Source organism: Aedes aegypti, chromosome 3 (genome assembly GCF_002204515.2).
Source record: "Aedes aegypti strain LVP_AGWG chromosome 3, AaegL5.0 Primary Assembly, whole genome shotgun sequence".
NCBI lineage: Eukaryota > Metazoa > Arthropoda > Insecta > Diptera > Culicidae > Aedes > Aedes aegypti.
The window spans coordinates 233,752,710-233,776,381 of record NC_035109.1 but is presented as its reverse complement, the minus strand read 5'-3'; the positions used below and the strand labels follow the sequence as shown (position 1 = coordinate 233,776,381).

The 23,672-nt window shown below is 40.8% G+C and overlaps 1 protein-coding gene across 1 annotated transcript in view; it reads left to right on the top strand.

Moving 5' to 3' along the window:
* Window positions 1-8,600: 8,600 nt before the first annotated feature.
* Window positions 8,601-23,672, top strand: part of LOC5576239 (protein patched) — an 84,503-nt gene continuing 69,431 nt past the window's right edge. Inside the window, exon 1 of the mRNA XM_001655967.2 lies at window positions 8,601-9,935. Coding sequence (XP_001656017.2) covers window positions 9,798-9,935 — 138 coding nt within the window. The 5' untranslated portion in view covers window positions 8,601-9,797. The remainder of the gene's footprint in view (window positions 9,936-23,672) is intronic.

Genomic DNA, 23,672 nt, shown 5'->3' with positions numbered 1-23,672 from the left:
ATAAATATGAATTTTGACATTGCATTTTGATGATGTATTTTAGAACCAAATTGATCGATCTTGAAAGGTGGCACCCAATACCGGACACGATCCGAAAATGCCTCGAATTATGTGAATTTGAATATCATTGAATGTGTTTACTATAGGAATAGTACATAATTGCCAATTCAATGCATTTGCAACATTTACAAGAACAATTTGAGTTTTTCTTAGTTTGCAAGATGTCCATCAAAAACCTCTTTCATATATGATCAAAAATAGCACATTTTACGATGTTGTTCTGAATGTTCATCTTCTTAATTTTATTACATGTTCGATACCAGAATCGACGAAATCCATGAAAAATGAATGTATTTTGAGACACTGGTGCAATAATTACAAAGATATCATATAACAAATCAAGCTGTCCGAAACTGGGGCACAGGAAGCGTTCAACCAAAATTGTAATTTGTCCATATTTAGTTCAATTTTGGTACAAAATACAGTCATACTATCAAATAAGGATTAGATTCGAACATGCTTGCGTGATTCAAATTATTTTTTCATATCTTAAATAATTACTAAATAGGCTCAAAATTAATGCAAAACGTCAAATTTTTAAAAATTTTCAAACATTTTAACTTTTTTAAAAAGGCATGCATATTTCAAGGAAATGTTATTCTACGCAAACATTAGTCTCCATAATAGCTTCCTTTTCTACTAATACACCATCTTAATTGTACCATGATTTCTCAATTTTTCGACTTTGTCCGGTATTGGGTGCTGTCCGGCACTGGGGGACCTCCCCCTATGACTTTACCCATTACGCGCTGTTGAAGTGCTGATTGCACTCCACACATAAGGGCAAATATTTCCGCCTGAAAAACGGTGCAGTTTCTACCAAGTGAGTAAAACTGATTCAGCCTTAGCTCACGAGAATATACTCCTGCACCAGCTCTACCTTCAAGAAGGGAGCCATCAGTGTAACATACGATATTGTTTGATATACTTCTTTCCAAATAGCCAGACGTCCACTCTTCCCGTGAAGGGAATTGTATGATAAATGTCCTGTAAGGAAAGTGACAAGCAATTGTGAGATCACTTGGAGCAAGGACAATTTTGTCCCAATTCACCAAAAGTGGAAACAACGAAGTGTGTGTAGATTTACGATTCACTGGATTTTTCTCCAGTAGATCCAGTACCCATAAACGGTAAGAGCAAGAAAGTGCTTCTTGTTTAAGATATATGTGTAGTGGCACAACGTCGAAAAGGGCCTCGAGCGCTGCTGTGGGAGTTGTAGAGAACGCACCAGACATCGCCATCAAGCACATCCTTTGGAGATGGCCCAATTTTGATTGGATTATTCTCACTTCGCCCTTTTGCCACCACACAAGACATCCATATGCCAATATTGGTCGAACAACTGTTGTGTAAATCCATTTGATATATTTGGTTTTGAGGCCCCAAGTTTTACCAAAGGCTCGCCGGCATTGACCGAAGGCCATGCAAGCTTTTTTGACTCTGAAATCAATGTGAGGTGTCCATGAAAGTTTGGAATCTAGAATGACTCCGACATACTTTACTTGATCAGTCACATTAATCTCAGTGCCAAAAGGACGTAAAGGTCGAATTCCATCGCGGTTTCGTCTTTCCGTAAACAGAACAATAGATGTTTTATTCGGGTTAACCGAAAGGCCATATTGGCGACACCAACTCTCGACTACCTGAAGAGCACTTTGCATCAGGTCGAATAGGGTGCTTATGCACATACCAACTATCAGAGCTAGATAGTCGTCGGCAAATCCATATGTTGGAAAACCGCTATTATTGAGTTGCCTCAATAGCGTATCTGCTACGAGATTCCACAAAAGTGGTGACAAGACTCTCCCTTGGGGGCATCTGCAAATACTCAATTTTCGAATCGCTGCTTGACGCAATGTCGAGAAGAGATGTCGGTTTTTGAGCATTTGATGAATCCAATTGGTAATCATTGTAGGTAGCCCATGGTTTCGTGCTGCTTCCAATATGGCATCGAAAGACACGTTATCAAAGGCACCCTCAATATCCAAGAAAACACCCAAGCAGGAATGCTTCTGGACGAATGCTTTCTCGATATCGTATACAACTTTGTGTAAAAGAGTCACAGTGGACTTTCCAGATTGGTAAGCATGTTGATTCACATGAAGAGGCATGTTTGCCAAATAAACATCACGGATGTGATGATCGATAATGCGTTCCAGACATTTCAGAAGAAAAGAGGAAAAGACTGATTGGTCTAAAACTCTTCGCTTCTTCATACGACGCACGTCCTCCTTTCGGGATAAACTTTACAGTAATATCACGCCAGGATTTGGGAATATACCCGGTAGCAAAACTGCTTACAAGTAGCTTTTTCAAAACATGTTTGATAAACTCAAACCCCTTTTGGAGCAGAACAGGATAAATCCCATCCGCTCCTGGAGATTTGAAAGGAGCAAAACTATTAAGTGCCCATTGAATCGATTCAGTAGTTACGATACTGCGAGCCGAGGCCAGAGACTCGTAACTACATGAAAAGACATTTGGTTCATCCGTAGATGCTGTGTCCACACATCCGGGGAAGTGTGTATTGAATAAACATTCTAAAACTTCTTCATCGGAAGAAGTAAAATCACCATTAGGTAAGAGAATTTCGTTCACTTGGAAATCCTTAGATTTTGCAAGGATTTTGTTCAGCCGACTGACTTCACTCAAACTGGAAACATTTGTACAAAGGTGTTTCCAGCCGGATCGTTCAGCAGAACGAAGAGCCTTCTTGTAAGCCTTGCGAGCCGACTTGAACGACTCTGATCCAGCTGAACGGCGTCTGTTCCAACTCCTTCTACATTGTTTCCTGAGTCTAGTCGGATCGGAATTCCACCATGGGGTCCCTCTTGTAGTCTTTACAGACCGCAGAGGACATGCTTCTTCAAAAGCTTCCATAATGTAGGATATTGTAGTATCAACGGCATCATCCAGATCACTCGGATTTTCAATGGACGGAGAATATCCATGAAATTTGGTCGCAACCAATTCAATATAGAGTTCCCAGTTTGTTGATCGGGGATTCCTAAAACGCAAAGTCTGCGCAGTTACATTTGAATGTTCAAAGAAGATGTAGCGATGATCAGATAATGATTCCTCATCTGATACATGCCAATTCGTCAACTCGTGACTGATTCTATTCGAGCAGAGCGTTATGTCTAACACTTCTTCTCTATTAGAAACCATGAAGGTTGGGCGATTGCCTATGTTAAGTAATCCAAGGTCTGTACTACTTAAGTATTCCATCAGACTGGAGCCTCTCAAATTGATATCTGCGCTGCCCCAGATGATGTGATGAGCATTGGCATCACTGCCCACAATCAGCGGAAGGCCTTTTGTTACGCAGTGTACGACAACTCGTTTGAAGTCATCCGTTGGGGATGGTTCATCATGTGGTAAATATACCGAACAATAGACGTATTTCCTGTTGAGGTCACCAACAGAAACATCAATTGTGACAGCACATACATCTCTGGTCGTCAACTCAGAAATGAGTGTAGCAACGATTGCTTTATTAACGAGAACGCATGCGCGGGGCATGGAGCGCGAGTTTGCCATTTCAAGTTTGCTGAAAGTAGCAAAAACTGGGTCCACAAGGTTACCTAGATAGAAGTTTCCTCTACGAAAGTAGGGTTCTTGAACTAGCGCCACTTGGGCTGCACCATTTTGCATGAGTCTGCAAAGGTTGATCGTTGCCATTCATTCCTAGGCACGGTACGCATCACACCATAAATTAGGGGTCACCTGTGAGCAAGCATGGGAAAATTCACTCACTCACCCGAACGCTACCGATAAAATATCTGCAAAGTATCTGCTGCCACCGAATGTTCAATGACTGCCGATTGCTACTAGGGTGAGCGCAATCCCGACGAATCGTAAACGATTGAGATAAACCGAAAATGAAAAGATATACGTAGCGGAGAGAGCACCTATCCTCTCTTAAATTGGAGACACGAAAGAACGCGTTCGCCATTCGATCACTGAAAGCTTCCTGCGAAATGTACAGATTTTGCGTTCACTGAAACATTTCGCCTTGTTTATTACCAGTCAGTAAACGCTCTTCAGCTCTCAAATACGAATGCCACTCGTGCGGAATAGGAATGTAAAGAATCAATCGCTACAGCAATCGGATGTCTTCGACACAAGGAGTCGGTAGTGAATCATTCTGCTACTGTTTTTGTCTAACTTGTCGCTCGGCGAACAAGAAGAAAGCGCATTAGAAATCGAAACACTCAGCTTGGCCAGAGAAACGGCAATCTCGCTCTTGACCGCTTGTGGATGTGAGCGAGAGAAATGCAATATTCGAGTGAATGTTTCCCATGCTTGCCTGTGAGGTGGACTTTTACCACCGGAACAGGCAGTCCGTAGTGTTAATTCTTAGCCAGTTGAAACAACCGCTACCGACACTACGCGGCTATCTAGGCTGCTCGGGAAAAGGAGGTTAATATTGATGATTAACTCCTGACGTGCCCAAGCAGCCAGCAAAATTCATAATTTATCTCCATATAAACTTCAAATGGCGTGTGCACAGTCAAATTTCATCTGAATCACTTCAAACTTTGGGAGGATGCTATTTACCATAATTAAAATCATTCCAGCATAGGGGAGCTAAAATTTCAAAATTTGCATCACTCTAACCTGCAAGTATTAGAAATCATATATGGAGGGCTATTATTTATAGCATAAACTATAACCCTTCATATAAGTAAACGGAGTATTGTGGATTTTCTCGGTTCTTTGGTCTTAATTTCGTCTTTGGTTGTTACTTTGATTCGTTTGACAGAGAATTGCTAATATGCTTTACTCAATATTATTATCACCAAGTTTGAAAACTTTCAAAACGTCTATATGAAAGTTAAGGATCAGGGGAAATTGCTAAAAATGAAATTAATTTTGATAATATAACTTCTTACGGTCGTGATTTTTTCTCGTTTTTGTGTGTTTTCATAATTGTAAAATCATCTTTTTGCTTTCTTGTGCTTACAGATTGACATTGTGATCGTTTCGATACATAAGTTGATGTTTAGTGTCGTGTCGTAGTGAAATAATATCAATTAGCTAGAGTCAATTGTTTTTCTCTATCGCGTCACCCGCTACAAAAGCCTGTCACGCTGTTTTTATTTTCTGCTGATGCAATCTCTGCTGGAATAAATTGGAATAGCTACTTGCATGGCTACACAGTGTGGAAAATGCATGGAACCGATCACCGGTATGGATGTTGTAGTATGTCATGGCTGTGATCACTGAGTTGCGGACTGCAATAAAACACTTGAATTCGAAGCCCACAGTATCGTATACCCCAGCAACTAATGTTGATTGGCCTGCGATCGATCAGCGTAGAAGCGCTAAACGCCTTAGAGAGACTGAATCAATCGTACGCGCTAGTGGATACTGCCGCACTGGTAGCAAAAAAGAACGCATGATGATGTCATATCTGTGCCCATTTTCAATGAGGAAGTGGATGAAAGATTCTGGCTTTACCTATCGAAAAGTCGTCCAGATGTTACTGTTGAAGCCGTATCATGATAAAACCTTCACTTAACTAGCGATTCTACTGTGGTGAAACTCGTACCGAAAGACAAGAATATCAGCACACTATCATTTGTTTCTTTCAAAGTAGGACTCGACCCGTCTCTTGAAAATAAAGCTTAACATGGTCACAAGGACTACTATTTCATGAATTCGAGTTTTTTGGAGCCCCAAAATTTCGGAAGTTGCTACCCAAAAAACTAGCTACACCGTTATTACAACCGCAAGCTTCATCGTCACCGATCATCATGGACCTGAGCTAAATTTCGACAATCCGGGATGCAATAATTTAAGTATTTTGGAAGCCCTTAGTTTTCAATTTTGAATATAAGCCACTCCTGCTTTACGCCTAGATCTTAAGATTTGTATCCCAGTTAACTATTGTTTTAACCCTCAAAGCCCCGGGTCTTCTTTTGTATTCAATCAACTGATGCTCAGAAACAAACAAGTTTAATGAAATGCGGTTTTCACTATGATCGATGTGATAAGTTAGACTTCTTGTGAGTTTTGTTTTCAAAGCAGATGTTCAGGTCTGGACATGTTATTCAAACAGAAATAAGTTTTCTAAAGTTACAAGTTTTACATCTATTGCAGCAAAACCAATGTTGGACGATAAGTTTTAGCCATTTTTTTTCTAGAAGTTACAAAAAGTGTTTATAGATTTTAAGACGTATGTTTCAGAAAGTCAGCGTCAGTTTCTCTTCAAAAATTTTCTCCTTTGATTATTATATGAAATTTGGTTGATTACACCGCGGAACACGTTTTTGTCTCTAGCACAAAAATACCACTATTTACTTAATTAAGGCTTGCTGAATCCATTGCCATTTTGCCCTAGCACGTCTAGTTTTTAAGATATTAGCTGTTGAAAATGCTAAATTTGACTGTTCCAACCAACTTGCATGCAAGTTTGCCAGCTTGTATGGCAATTTATTTGCTTAATTTGCCTCAGAATTCAAACTTTATGTATATAACAATACTTATCAACAAAGTTCATAATACTTCCGATGCTCAAAATTTATTTTTTTGTTGGTTTAGAAAAGCATTGTATTTTACCATATAAGAGAAACGAAGTTGACGCTATAATTGAATTAGAAAAGTCACAGGGATTCAAAATCATAAAGTTTGAGCCGTCGCATGCCTAGTTTTGGACCATAATAACCATTTATTCACCCTCTTGGCAAAATACATCCAAACATTAAAAATTTTAAAGAATTGGACACAATTCATTTAGTTTCGGGTCATAAACCCGAGTAATTTCATAGAATTGTCTAGATTGCACACCTTCCGGGACTCCAGGAACCGGTTCCGCATGGACCATACTGGACCGAATTTTTCAAGAGATGTGCACCGGTAATTGGTTCCTTATTACAGAGAAATTTTATGCCAAAATACCCATCAACCGAATAGTATCGATGTTAATTACATCTACAAAACTGCGATGGAAACTTACTTTTCGGATGTTCGGGTTTCCGGAACCGGGTATGAATCACTAAATGATTTGAGAATCTCTATTTATAGTCCACGTGAATATCTATTCAATAATATGAGCACGGTTCAGATTACTTGTTTAGTTACGAAACTACAGGTTGTCAAAGTAGGGGTCTCTAGAGAGACTTTTTTCAGATGTACCAGGTTCCCGGTGGCCACAGTGACTAAACCCGAATCTCCGGGAGGGTTTCTGAAACTAGACATGTGTGCCTTACATTTAAGCCCAACAGAACTGATTTTTTCGAGCTGTTTGAATTTTCGGGTCGAAAACGACCCTAAGTCACAATTTGTAACTTTTTTTAAGGAAGCTCCCCAAGGGGTCATTCAACACTTTTGTTTCCGCAAAAATAAATGTTCCCACAATAAAATGCCTAATTGTCAGAAAACGTCAATTTGCTAGGTTATTTTAATCAAAAGTTATAATGATTTGAATTTTGAAATGGGTCGAAAACTATCCAAGGTGCTTGTTAAGGTTAAGCTATATCCCAAATTCCGTAAAATAAATGAAAAAAAATATTGCTCTAGACCCCCCGACCGATTATTTTCGTTTTAGTTGCAAATGAAAGGGGACAATCATGGCTTTCTTGTGTCAAAATTTCAGACTTGCCGAATTTTTTGTTTTGAAATTGCTCTACGAAACACACCGTGTTTCGTATGGAGACTGCAAGCATGTTGAGAAAATTGTTTTAACCTCATTTTAATTGTGTAATTTCAACCAAATTACATCTGAAATGAAAGTTGAAGTTCTGTTTGGCATGCTTGGTACATTAGATCGTAATATTTTTTGTTAAATCATTGTTTAAATTTGATGTAAACATCAATGAAACCAGTGTTTTATACAACTTTGGCGACCTGTAGCTAAAAATTGTGACGTGCTGGAACATTTCTGAGAACAGCATTAGATTCAGCAGACCCAAATCTACTAGAGACACATAATTTGATTTTTGAGACACGCAAAAATGTCATTTTTGTTACGCAGTGACGCAGAGCGAAAATTTATACTGCTTCGCGTTAGAAAATGGGTTAACCAACGTGCGAAGTTTGATTTTTGACCAACTTCGCCGCGTCGCAACTCGATTCTCAATAGTGCGCATAATGCACACGGTGACGGGCATAGATGCGCACTATAGCGAAGTGACTCGCGACGCGGCGAAGTTGGTGAAAAATCGAACTTCGCACGTTGGTTCATCCATTTTTAGTCGCGAAGCAGTATATATTTGTCATATAATGTTTCCCACGCTAGTACACATAAGTGAAGTCAAGTTATTTTGTACCTTTTTCCCAACTTGGAACTCCATTTCAAGCTGCGCGCGATCGACCAACATTCACACTCAAAGCCACCTACCATTGGTATGTAGCGATAGCATAGCAGCATGAGACAAACCCAACATAAGGGGGTGGTGGTGGCCATAGTGTAGTGTATAGGTGCGTGAGTAAATCTCTCCTCCCGGGCTATGGCAGTGGGAAGGTGTCTCTCACTCTCATGTTGCGTATCGCTCACAGTCGACACAGTTGTATACGTACACAGCATAAGGCTAAGATGGCCGACTTTATTTGATCGAAAACAATCGCGAAGTGCGGACGCAAAGTCGAGTGCGATCCTCCTCGGGCCAGACCTGACAGTAGAGAAAAACCACCCAAGTAGAGAAAACAGCTCGCACTAGAGCACCAAAACCGTACACGGTCTCGAATCGTCAACTCGTCCAGCGCAAGTGTTGAAGTGCCGTTTTACTTACTGATCATCGGTTGTATTCGCGGTAAAACTCGGACTGTCGAACTTGACTCATCCAAGATCAAGTGATCGTGAGTGTGTATTAATTTGCTATTTTTCTTAATGAGTTTTGTGAAGGAAAATAGTTCCGATTTCGGGTATCAGAAGAAGTTGGGTTCGGAGTGATCAAGTTGTGCAAAACACATAGTGGATTCTATCAATCGTTAGATCAATCGGTTGAACCTTACTCACAAGTGCAAGCTAAGGGAATACGCAACCAGCGCCAAGGAAAGAATACAACAAACAAGATGTCATGAAACTGAAGTTTTTGGCGGAGTATGTTAGTGGCGTAATTTTCCGGCTGCCTGTTCAAAAGTGGACCTACAACAGTCGTCTGCTAGCCAAGGGCAAAAGTGGCTCATTCCTGGAAGAGTGCGGAGATCCGAGAAAGCTGAGTTGTAAATCCCGCACATGCTGGTCCTCGTATGTTATTAGGAAAAACAAACCCAAGAGAAGTAGTGTGAAGTGAATTGTGCGGCAGTATAGTAGGGCGAGAAGGTTTTTTTTCTACTTCTTCAAAAGCTTGTGCAGAATAGAGGGGAAGTGACAACTGGGAAAGCCTCAAAACTAGAAATAGTGTCTAAGCCGAAGTGAGTGGGAGTATCGGTTTTGTTTCGTTCGTCTTTTGTTGCGCCTGTTGATCTATGCTTTTGCTTCGGTCCGGAGAAATAGTATACGCAAAGCAATCCGTAGAAAAATATGTCGCTTGAGCTAGAGAAAAATCGAAAATAACACAGCAGTTGGTTCCAGTGGAAAATGGAGCCCAGATTCCGGTCGATTACTCGAGTGAAATAATCAAAAGTGTCACAATCCCAGGATACAAAACCATCACCAAAACCCCAAGTGTGTGGATGCTGCAGGCCGAACAAGTTTCGATAGCCAAGGCCTTATCAGCACAAAAGAAAGGTGAATAGTGTTAAAGAGTGTTTTGGGCTTCGGCTTCGTTGAGAAATAAGAAAAAAATAATATGGTAGTGCCAACGATGGATAGTCTGCCACGAGTACCTGACACCCACGGGGACACCGTAGACGAGAAAGTATTCTCCGACCTGTACATTAGGACTAGCTGGTTCGATGCATCGATCGCGCTGGATCAAATCGAGAAGGTATGTGGCTATGATGATAATCATAGCAAGACGACGAAATGATCGTACAGAACGATGGTGATCTGTTTTGAATGGAAACGATTATAATAAACATAACTAACGTAGAAAAATAACTGAATATTCTAAAATGCTTCTAGGGGAATTGATTTATGGCCGGAGAGCCTCTATTGCCAGGCCATAATGGTTTTTCATAAACCAAAAGTCTAAAACAACACTTTAGACAATAACTGCTACCAGGCTTTACCACTTGTGTTATTTTGCGATAATTGCGTAAGAATTTAATAAAAATATGTAGGTTCATAATGTACTTACATCCTTTCTTTTTTTTCTTGCTTGTCCATTACACCGTACACCATCCATAGGGTGTCCTTGAGAGTATGGGCACGACTTCACTAAACGCTCATTTCATGACTAGATAAACATCAGATATTCACACATTTTTTTTTGCACTTATCAAGGGCAGATTTTGAATTTTGAGCGATTTTTTACCTGTTTGTTAATGGTGTAACATTCTTGGAAGCTCCTCTTATCAAACTTGCACGTATCGCGTTATATTTGAGTGCCTTTGTTGTACGAAATTTGGTACGAAAAATCTGAAAAATAATAGATAGATAGATATCTTTATTTAAGAGATTTGCAGCCCGAGGCTGGCTCATCTTTAAAAAAAAAACAATTCCCAATTTGATGAATTATCGGGCTATCACTTATTTTAAAGGAAATTATAAACTTAATTATAAAATATTTTTTATTATCAGCCGCAATTTAAAATGCCCAAATAAAAAAAAATACGATAATATTGTGAAAAAAAAAACATCATGATTCTCGCCATACTTTATAGGACACTATTGCTTGTTTCTGCATTTTCCCTCTCGATTCGTACAAAAGACCGAAAAAGTTAATCAGTTCCCTACCCAAAGTTTGCATTGTTTCCATATATCCTTATATTTTTGTGGTAGAAACAAACTTATAAGAAATGGGATGATGGAATTTTAGAAAAAAAAACGCCAAATCGAATACGTATTTTTAAACTTAAGGTGAAACATGTCGATATCCAAACATGGCAGTCACAATGATCGGCTTGTACTACTAATCACCATTTCAAAGACATTAATCTACACAAATAATGTAGAATTTCTTATTTTAAACTTTACCAAACTTTACTCCAGACTTATGAAAATCGGCCTTTTTGTACTTATTCTTTTCTGCACTGTACATGGATAGCTTCTGTTAAAAAAATCCTAGACAGCCGTCATTGGCATAAATGAGATTTGACAAGAGCACCTAAAAATACAATTTAATGTTAATCATTGAAACAAATATGTAATTTTGCTCTATAAAATTATGTTTGAGACGGAGACGAACCAGCCAAAATAAAAATAAATGTTTGCCATATGGTTGCTGTAGGATCTATATTGTCAATCTTTACACAATTTTTGCTATTATGTAAGTAAGTTGTAAGCAAGTTGGTAAAAATATATCTCGCGTTCAGTTCTATAAGCGCCTATCTGCTGCGTCGTTTTTTTCTTTTGAAAAATACTTGGCCGTGTGACTATTATTTTTATTTTAAGAAAACAGTAGTCAACCTCCTTCATTATGCAGCATCGTTATATGTTCGGAAAATCCATTAATTGTCGTTTACGAACCTAATAAAATAAGAAGTGAAATCGGTCACTGCAATAACGCTTGTACGCAACGCGAGATGTTTTCTGTCAAAAGAATTCCCAAATGTTACGACCTGGGAGGGAGGCACAGATACTACACACGACACAATATGACACAAGTTGTTTCAAACTTCAAGAAAACTCCAGCTTGCCAACGACAATCAAGGCAGACTTGATGAAAATCGTTAGTTTTCTTTTGTCGTGTACCTTCGATCTTTTCGGACAAACATGGAAAAAGGGCGAAAGTTTTCTATGCATTTCATTTTCGTTTTTATTGGAAAAAGTAAAATGATGGGTATTTGAATACTTTAAATTCAATCAGAATAAAAGGTGCTATCGTGACAATACTTTTGAATAAGCATGAATGGATTCTCAATCGATTTTTTATCACCTTTGATGAAATGCAAAAATATGTAATTGATACGCGCTTTTATCATGTTTGTCCATTGTTGGAGATCTGGGCTCACAGTGACAGTTCGTGACAGCAGAATCTCGGCTCACTTTGACGTACATAAATTTCGTATCGGTTTCTCCCTCCCAGGTTACGACCAAACTAAGGGTCGTGGGTTCAAACCTCGCCAGTCGAGGATTTGCAAATTTTCTCAACTTCGTAGGGTATACAGGATTCTTGTGCTTGCCACCTGGGCTTGGAATGGTAATACATGAGACTAACTGAGACTCACGCTGATGCTGCTCTATAGGCTCACGGCAGAACCAAGACTCCCGGTTAACTAGCTCAGTAGCATGAGACCCCTGAACTGTGTCGCAGGGTCGGCATGCTACTGGGTAATTCGGAGGGGCTACGCGGAACAACGGGTGCAGAAACTATGGAATTCTTAAAGATTAGGATGAACTTGAATGTGGGTTGAAACTAAAGGGATTTATTGAACTTTACAAGTAGGGATTTATTGGGCTATTGTGGTCTAAAAGGGCAATTCTAGGGCTAGATGATTTCCGTTGTTCGGTACGTACCGGGGTTGCTGGACGACGTTGGCGAGCGCTCGCAGATGGCTCCGTGGCTTGATGTTCTGGTGAGTTGGTTCGGTTTTCTTGGTCTTCTGGAAGATGGCGGTTGGCTTGGGCACGCACAAAGCAATAGCGGATTGCTCTGGCCGGGTACAATGGCGGCTTGCCACTGTACGGCTACTAACGTAGCTTGGGGGTCTACGGCGTTCCCTTCGTTGACGCTATCGACGGACCACGGGCGAGACCGTATTGGCCACGCCGAGAAGGGTTCTCCTTTGCGATTAGAACCGTGCAGTTCGAGAAGAAGCTCAATGGCGGATACGGAGCCGGAGAGCACAGGTTCAAGACTCAGCTTGACCTATCGTGCAGCGTGAGGCTGTGGTAATCAAAGATTACGCAAAAGCAAGAAAAAAGAGGTCCTGAACGAACTATGGCTGGCACTACTGGTCGTTCACTGCCGTTTCACAAATGGTTCAACTCACTCACGACTTACTATCACTGACGCCGGATTGCTAATGAGCAATGGTTGACTCCCCAAGTCTTACAAAGCCCTCCTTTTCCTTCCAGTTTTCCAATCGTTCCTTATCCCTCCATTATCCTTCCTTGTAGGTCGCTCACCACCCATCCAGTTCTATTTTCGCCCATTTTACCACAGTTGATTTCTTCGCCCTTTTCTACCATCGAGCCCCACTATGTTCCACAAAACATGTAATTACCATCTGCTTATCCTACTATCACAATCATTTTATCCTACTAATTTTACTAACCCAACACTAACAAAATCTATAAAAACACTACAGTTTCTCAACAACATGCACAAATTAAAAACAATCATGAGATTTTGTAACCAAACGGTTACACTATCCTCCCGCCACGGTAAATAATTGAAGTACTTCAATTATTTTTATATTTTTACCTACACAATACACTTATCAATAAATTGAAACACAAAGACAAATGCCAATTTTTTTCTACTACATATTTTTTTTTACGGATCGCGAAGCAGTATAGAAATGATTAAAATTTACTTGGACATAACACAACATTTTAAAATCAGCTGACAACTAATGGACAAATTCCCCTAAAGAATTTGCCATAATTATTCACGTGTGATTTTATCCTGTTAGTATGCATGTAGATAAGCACGAACACCTTATAGTAGAACGATCATTTTGGTTCATCCGTTACTCAATTTCATCCCGCCCTACCAACGGTAGGTAATGAATTTGAGAAGGTTGATCAGTTGATTTCACACGCTGTACGAGCAAACACGTGTGGAAGACAGTATATCTACAGAAATTATTGCCAACGTAACAACAAGTATAAAATTCTGGACGCAAACACATTAAAACTATGGTGAATCAAACGGATACAGAACAAATTAAAATATGGCCTACGATATGGTGTATAATTATGAGGATTATTCCCAGCATAATTCGATCAGGCGGCCGTCCTGATCACGGCGGAAAAATACTGGGAACGAGCCTATAGTCTTTACAATGGATGCTCCTATTTGATTATGGCTATTGTTCAAGGTACGTGTGCTCCGTTCTATTGCTCGCGATCGTTTTTTTATTACACATCTTATAATCAAAATCTACGACACAAAACAAAAAAATAAATAAAAAAATACTACATAAAACATGCGAAATCTTAAAAATCTCTCCATTTCAGGAAAGCAATCCTCATCTATGCGTGCTAGCACGGTTCTTTTGTATGGCGCCTATTCAAAAGAACAATTTTCTTTCTTCCTCAACTATCTCTATCGCTAACCCTTCTATGACGTCACTGTACTACATAAATCTAATTGAACTCTTTCGATCCTCCCAGCATACAACGTTCGGCATTGGAACTCAGAGTAACCACTCTCTCGAGACACGGTTTCTCCCATGAGATATCCGTCTCATCTCTCGCGATGTTCAACGGAATGTGCGAGAGTTCTCCAAGAATGTTATCATCCAACACAGTGAGAGTTTAGCGAAACTGGTCGACTGATGACTCTTGCTGTTTGCAACCGAACGAAGATGAGAGCCATAATGCAGCATGCTGGATTCGTAATCATTATGCTCGCTCTTTATCGAATCGTTTAATAAGTGTGTATTTTCCCTTTTTAGGACTGGTAATTTTCTCCTGGACGAAGGTCTGCAGCGGAAAATACTCCAAGGACCTTTCCGGAGTTGTCGGCGAGTTCATATGAACTAGTCCCGCGTTTGGCAACGATCACGCACGGCGTGTATACAGGCCCGTACTTCGCGTTATACTTTTCCGCGGCAGATGACGGCTTGAAGTTCCGTTTGTAGACCTTTTGTCCAATTTGGTAAGTCGGACAATACTTTCTATGTCTCAAATTGTAAATTTTCTTACTTTTTTCGTGGCTTTTCCTCAAATTTTCTTCTACAATTTTGAAAACTTTTTCGTTTAATTTTCGACGCGCCTCATCTCGTTCCTCAACTGGGACTTCTCTATCTTCTCTTTCCAATCTATGTTCGTCACCCTTGGTGATTTTCTCATGACCATAGAGAATCCGATAGGGAGAGAGACCAGTTGAGGCATGAATGGTCGTGTTTACCAGTTCCTCCACTTCAGCGATTTTGGTATCCCAGAGCCGTTGATCCTTTTCCATGTAGGTGCGTAGGCAGGCATTGATGGTCCGGTTTGTCCTTTCAACTGGATTCGCCTGGCTATGGTGGCGTGAATTAGGCCAATGTTGGATTCCTCTTCGCGCTAACAGTGCTTGGAACTCCTTGCCGACGAATGTAGTCGCATTATCTGAGATGACGACTTCAGGGGTTCCAAATCGTCTGAACCAGCAGTCTTCCACAATTTGGCACACTTGTTTGCTCTCTATCTTCCTCACGGGTATCAGCAAAGTCCATTTGGAGAATAAGTCCATCAATACTAACAAATGGCTTTTTCCGCTGCGGCTGCGAGGAAGGTTTTGAATAAAATCAAGTGCCAAAATCTGGAAAGGTTTGTTGGTCAACCTCTGTTTACCCATGGCCGGTGCTGTGGGCATAGTCGAAGGCTTACATTGTCTGCATACGCTACACGATTGGATGTATTTCTTAGCCTGTATTGCCATCCTTGGCCAGAAATAACGAACTTTCAATCGATGGATCGTCTTTTCGTATCCCGGATGCAATGCTTGGTCATGCTCCTGCTTAAGAACATCCTGCCGCATGTCTTCAGGCAAGCAAAGTTTCCACTCGAAACAGTAATCCATTGCATCCGTGGGTGATGCGACAAACTTATAAAGCTTATCTTCTTCTATTTTGAAATCAGGAAAATCATCCGGGAATTCCAATACTTTCTTGTATAACGAAGAATACCAGTTATCCTTGCTCAAGTCGATCGCTTCGACAGCCCGCGAAAGTGCGTCTGGAACCACGTTTTCTGCGCCTTTCCGATGTTTGATAAACATATCATATTGCTGTAGCAGCATACTCCAGCGACTTAGCTTGGATGACGGTTTCCATTTTGAATTCATTATAAATGAAAGAGCAGACGAATCGGTGATTAAAGTGAACCGAGCTCCCTCAACGTAAGGCCTGAACTTTTCTATGGCCTCCAAAGCGGCCACACCTTCTTTTTCAGCAGCTTTCCAGGATCGTTGTGACATAGTTAGCTTACGAGAGAAGTATGCAATCACGTGTTCACTTCCATTTACCTCCTGTGTGAGCACTCCTGCTATCGCCGTATCGCTTGCATCCGTCTGGATCGTAAAAGGTCTTCCAAAGTCTGGGCAGGCTAATATCGGCGCTGTGATAAGTTTCTCTTTTAGAATGACGAATGCCCTTTCAGCTTCATCATTCCATTGTACAATTTTGGGCTTTCCCTTGAGCAAGTTGGTCATGGGAGCCGTTACTTCGCTAAACTCCGAAATGAAACGCCGATAGTAGTTCACCATGCCCAAGAAGCGCCTTAACGATCGCACAGACGTGGGCCTTTCAAAGTTTACGATGGCCTCAATTTTGTCTGGATTTGGACGAATTCCTCTTTGTGACAGCACGAACCCCAAATACGGAAGTTCTGGAACACAAAACTTCGACTTCTCAAGGTTAATCGAGAGATTGGCTTCTCTAAGCCTTCTCGCTACCTCTTTCAGACTTCGGAGATGTTCCTCAAACGTGTTGCTTACAATGACGATATCGTCAAGGTAGACAAACACGTTTGGTTCCAGCTCACCATACCCTAATACATGGTCCATCAACCGGGATAGGGTTGCCGGGCTATTCACCAGTCCAAATGGGAGTCGGGTGAACTGGAACAGTCCCCTTCCAAATATTCGGAATGCCGTATACTTCCGAGATTCGGGATCCAACGGTATTTGCCAGAAAGCCTTCGACAAGTCAATCGTCGACAAATATTTGGATGCTCCCAATCGCCCAAGTATACGATCCTGATGTGGAAGGGGATAGGCATCTCTACGAGTCCTGTCATTCAACTTTCGTGCATCCAAACACATTCGCACCTTTATCCGACCTTCTGCACTTGATTCGCCTTTCTTAGTCACAGGGACAATTAACAAAGCCCAATCGCTGTTAGACCGTTCCACTACGCCCGAAGCAATCCATTTATCCAGCTCTTCATTAACGCTTCTTTGGATTTCTGGCGACCATGGATACGGGTTTAATCGAATGGGTCCTGCATTTTTGAATTGCTCCTCAAATTCAATTCTATGGGTAATAAGCGGGGTTACTTCCAACTTGCTCCCTTCATCAAAAACTTTGAACTCTGTTTTAACCTCATCTAACAACTGTTTCTCCGCTGCAGTCAAACATGGCTCTTCCTCCAGTCCTGCTTCTACCTCCTCTACCAAGCATTCATCCTGATTTATTGTGGGTTCAATGTTGAAACTTTTCCAAAAATTCATTCCCAATATAAGACGACGATTCAAATTGGGTGCTACTACAGCTGCGACAATTTTTGTTTTGCCATTAAACGTAATGGGCAAATTTACGAAACCGGTTACTTCCATTTGGGACCCTCCAGCAGTGATCAGTTTCAGGCCTGTAGGGTGCAATTTCAGCTTAAGATCTTGTAACAGCTTTCCGCAACCAATCCCTAAAACCGTCATCTGCGCTCCGCAATCCAATAAACCAATTATATGAAATCCCATAACATCTACCTTCGCAAAAGGACGATTGTCCCCATCTACCTGTATAATAAGCTCCCCAATTTCCTGAGCGGTTGAAACGAACTTGGTAAGAGGCTTTTTATTGCTGCATCGACGACCTCTCACATCGACTGCTTCCCGTTTTTTGCACAAAACGGACAATCTGGTTTTCTGAAGCCCTGGAACCCGCAAGTTGAACAGAAGATTTCTTTGGGTTTTAGACAGGCGCTAGAATGGTGGTAGTTTCCTCGACAGTTAAAACAAACTGTCCTCTCCGGAATTCGATAGGCTACAATCCGCTTCCTTAAAAGTTCTTCGCTATTACCTTCCCCAGGATCGGCATTTGAGCTGGTTTGTTTTGGCTTTTGTTGATTATCCTTGGACTGGTCAGACGTTGGTTTCCTAAATCCTCCGTTATCAGTCTTACTAGGACCATGATACGCTCCAGCATTTCGGTTTCTCCACTCTGACCTTCCCTTGAAACCATTATCCTTCCAATCGTTCCGCGGTGGTTGATATCTACGTGGAGCTGAACTTTGGCTAATTTCGTGTATCTGTGCTGATTTTGTCCCCTGATCACCTTCGGATTTGCGGTACAAAAACCAGTTGGCTGAGTCTAATTTTCGTCCCCATACCTTCAACATCCTCAACGTTCGAACTCCCTTAACAAGTAAGGAGTTTTTATAATCCGAACGGAGGTTTCGGAATATTATATCAAACTTTCGCTGTTCCGTTGGTGGGACTGCCATCTGGTCAAAAATCTCCTTGATAGCATTATAGTAGTCCTGAAACTTTTCACCTCTCTTTTGCCTTCTGGCCGCTGCTTGTTGCTCGTAAAGGTAATCCATATCTGGCGGTTGATACTCCAGCTTCAACTCTGCTATCATCTCGGTCCAATTCCGAAATTCCCGATTGCGCTTACCCTCTATATACCAGGCCCTCGCCTCACCCGAAAACAAGTGGATTGCCTCGTTGAATAATGCTCGCTTGCTGATGTTCTCCGCTTCCGCCATAAATTCTACTTCAGACACGAACTTGTTCAACCCTCTACCATCATCTCTCCCGTCGTATTTCAGTTTCCAATCGCAGACTGGTCTAGGCCTTCGCTTCAATTGCTTACCGCGCTCAACGTCCTCTCTATCAATATCTGATTCTACTACTTCTGAGTCTAGATCGGTCCCTATATCTCTATCACTTATGGCATCGGACGAAACCGAAGCTATTTCATCACTTTTCTTAACTACTCGTCTCGCCCCTCTTTGATTGCTGACTATCTTCGATTGTTCGCTCTTTTCCACACTCAAAGCCTGTGGAATTCGCTTTTTCCTCATCTGCCTGCTCTTGTTTTCTGAATTACTACTCTGTTCTACACCCGCTAGGTTTAACGCTTTTAGTTTAGACGTGATCATTTTGTCTACCTGCTGCATAATCCGTTCTACTAGTTCATCCGCGTTGACAACCTTATTCTCGGGACCCTTGGGTGTACTAGACCTCCTACTACGTACGTTCCGCACATCAAAATCCAACTCATCCGAAAGAGTTTCCTCATCTTTTTCGCTATCATCCTTGCTTTCATCTTCAGTTCGCGGGTTCGAAACATCTTCCTCACTTTCTACTCTCTCGCGATCTTGTGAACTCTGTCTCGGAATATACCTTGTAGACGGTTCTCCTATCTCCTCTGGGTCCCTGCTACGGCACGAAAAATACTCATTCAACAATCTGTGAACTAGCTGTTCCAAACCGTCAATATTGAATACTTTCTTTAACCGCTGCAACCGGAAGTACAAGTGGACCAGACGCGTTTCCAACTGTGGAAATTCTGACTTTTTTGCCTTCCTAGTTTCTAATGAATCCCTAATCATCGTTATTTTTTCTTCTACCAATCGCGACTCTGATTCACGGGCCTCTTCTGCTATACTCCGCGAAGCGAATGTGTTTGCATCTCGTTCCTCTTTCATTGCACCTCTCAACTTTCTTCGTTTTATATCCCTAGATTCACCACTCGAGAACTTTACTTTGCGTAGAACAAGCTCGTATTCCAGCTCATCATCCAACAGATGGTTCACGTTCATCGAACGGTATTGGCTAGCGTATTTAGACTCCATCGTATTTAAAATCAGATTTATGTAAAGCAAGAGTAATTCAATAAAGTTCACTAAAGTTCAATAAAGTTCACGAATTCAAAATATATACACTTAGAAATTAGACAATAAATTCAAATTCACACGACAAATAATAAAATTCAAATCTTAAGCTAGAAAATAAGAAATAATGAAAAAGAAAAATTCAAAAACAATTCAATAAACCGTGCTATCCTTGTGTTGTTTTGTATAGTGTAATTTAGTTCATTCAGGACCTTTGTAAAGTGTGAAAGTGTATTTGTTTCAGTGTAAGTCCTTTCTAGGTTAGTTACCAGTACCAACTCCAAAATATGTCTCTGTCTCCGAAATCAATCAAATCTTTACTGCTTTTGTGCCAACTTTTCTTCCTTTCTGCACTCTTCCGAAACCGAATAAGGCCAATGTCTTCCCACTTCAATCTACCAACTCGCGGACTGTGATTAGCGGTTATCAAGTGTCGGACTGCACAATCAACTCATTGATTGCGCACTCACCTGTCGCCCAGTTAAAAAAATCTCAAGATTTTTTTTAAATACTAATCGTTCCTCCGATTACCGTTCACGACTTTAACGTTGGTCGCCAATTGAGACTAACTGAGACTCACGCTGATGCTGCTCTATAGGCTCACGGCAGAACCAAGACTCCCGGTTAACTAGCTCAGTAGCATGAGACCCCTGAACTGTGTCGCAGGGTCGGCATGCTACTGGGTAATTCGGAGGGGCTACGCGGAACAACGGGTGCAGAAACTATGGAATTCTTAAAGATTAGGATGAACTTGAATGTGGGTTGAAACTAAAGGGATTTATTGAACTTTACAAGTAGGGATTTATTGGGCTATTGTGGTCTAAAAGGGCAATTCTAGGGCTAGATGATTTCCGTTGTTCGGTACGTACCGGGGTTGCTGGACGACGTTGGCGAGCGCTCGCAGATGGCTCCGTGGCTTGATGTTCTGGTGAGTTGGTTCGGTTTTCTTGGTCTTCTGGAAGATGGCGGTTGGCTTGGGCACGCACAAAGCAATAGCGGATTGCTCTGGCCGGGTACAATGGCGGCTTGCCACTGTACGGCTACTAACGTAGCTTGGGGGTCTACGGCGTTCCCTTCGTTGACGCTATCGACGGACCACGGGCGAGACCGTATTGGCCACGCCGAGAAGGGTTCTCCTTTGCGATTAGAACCGTGCAGTTCGAGAAGAAGCTCAATGGCGGATACGGAGCCGGAGAGCACAGGTTCAAGACTCAGCTTGACCTATCGTGCAGCGTGAGGCTGTGGTAATCAAAGATTACGCAAAAGCAAGAAAAAAGAGGTCCTGAACGAACTATGGCTGGCACTACTGGTCGTTCACTGCCGTTTCACAAATGGTTCAACTCACTCACGACTTACTATCACTGACGCCGGATTGCTAATGAGCAATGGTTGACTCCCCAAGTCTTACAAAGCCCTCCTTTTCCTTCCAGTTTTCCAATCGTTCCTTATCCCTCCATTATCCTTCCTTGTAGGTCGCTCACCACCCATCCAGTTCTATTTTCGCCCATTTTACCACAGTTGATTTCTTCGCCCTTTTCTACCATCGAGCCCCACTATGTTCCACAAAACATGTAATTACCATCTGCTTATCCTACTATCACAATCATTTTATCCTACTAATTTTACTAACCCAACACTAACAAAATCTATAAAAACACTACAGTTTCTCAACAACATGCACAAATTAAAAACAATCATGAGATTTTGTAACCAAACGGTTACATACAAGAAGGCTTGAAAATCACATGGCTCTTCTCCCTACACTGCCGTGAATCGTAAGTCAGTCCCATGTAAAAAATAGGCATTGAGAAAATGGGTTGTGAAGTTCGCAAAGTCATTTTCCATACGAATATTCAAAAATTTTCTGAAGATTCAACTTTCACAAATTGCTTTTTACTTCGATGCCGCCATGAAATTCATTTTTTACTACGGTTCTCTAATTCGCTATCGAGGTACAGAACATTTAGTAAGGGAGAAAAGACTGTAGAAATATTCCTTCCCTATTCTGTAGTATTCTTCCCAAAACAATCAACATGCAAATAGCTTGCATTTCGTGTCCAATTACTCCCTAAAACAGGTTGAAATCGTTCCCATTCTCCTCCCTATTTACATTTGCGCATCTGCTGTAATTACTGTCGCGCCATCCGCACCGCGAACATTCCGCCGGCCGCAGTGACCTTTGGGGAGACCAAAGTGAAACCGCGCGCCACACACCGACCGCCTCGTGGTCCAACTCCGTTGCACGCAAATCCCACCCGGAATCGGTATGTTGTTTTCCTTTCACGACCGGCCGACATTTCTCCAACCAACGGACACTACCTTCCTTCCTGCCCCTGTAACTCTAAGTAGGAAACTACCGCGACGACCCACAGTGGCCACGGTCCATACAAATAGTGACCAAAAGTACGAAACTCACTCAAATTGATCAAAAATTCATTGACGAAACATGGTCTCTTGAATTGGATTGATGAAAATAATTATAAAGTCGATTGTTGTGGTAATTTTGCAGAATCGGTTAAGAATATTATTTTTGGTATGCTGCCCATAACTGCATATTTGTCACATTCGACATTTCTGACAATTTCGAGTTAATACCGTGGAGAGTCATAAAATTATACATACTTTCGATCAAGTTATAAAAACTATACATACTTTCGATCAATTTACAAAAATCTGTGATTTTGTTCTAGAAAATTTGAAAAAAAATACCAAGTTGTTTTGTCACATTGCTAATTGTAACCGCATAACAGTCACATTGAGATTATACATGAGCCTCGTAATGTACTAGCAAGGAAATTTCTGTCAGAAATATTTTCGGTCTATTTACCCAATATGCGATATTAGCTGTACACATTTTCAGCCTCAAATAAGCACTTTTGAGTTCCTAGTTTTTTTTTTATAAATTTTAGTTCCTTCCCATACTGCCATGAAATGCACACTTGGTGTTCCATTTACTCAATACCTACTTTTGTCGAATGTTACAAACTCCTTGTGGATTCTGAATTTATTTTTTTATTTATTATCAACTTGAATTGTTTATCAAATTTGGTAAATTTTGTACATTTTTCCGAAAATACATGAAATGCTCTGATTTTCTTTTTTGATCAGATGGGATAATTGCACTCAGATTCGAATGAATAAGGAATGGGACTTTCCGCTTACTCTCGAAGTGCACATATTAGCAATTCTTATAAAAGTCCTTGAGTGATTGTTGTTTCTAGAGACCGAGAATACCTCTACATCTCCATAATCACAACAGGAAAGGTGTTTATTAGTGAGGAAGGAAAAGATCTGGGAGTCACCTTTGGTCAATGATGGGATCCATGGATAAGGAGGAAAAATATTACTCATACTTAAACTAGTTTTGAATTGTTGTAGTGCGGTGAAAAGATATGGGTAGAAAAATAAATAAAAAAGTACTACAGCATTCATAATGTCAAACTATTTGTAGGTTGTTTTTAGTACCGACAAAAAAAGAAAGTAGGATGTGCATATTTAAACTATATGAAACAAGAATAAGGCTTCATGCCTACAATTGTAGTGACGAATCATCCAGAATTTGTTTAAAAATAACATATCATAAGCATGAAACGAGCTCACCACTTTCATATTCATTCTCGACATATTCATTCTTGACTGAATTTGCATAACGCACACCGTACACGATTGATCTTGATTTCGTCGCCCGCCCGAAAAGAGCATGCAACAAAATCAAAAGACCACACACTACTGATTTCGTATAAAAGACGCAAATGAAGCCATAGTACATGTTGACATTTTCAGATGGCAAACATGTCAAATATAATTTCAAATATCTTTAAAACAAAAAAATAGGTATATTTTTTCGAAT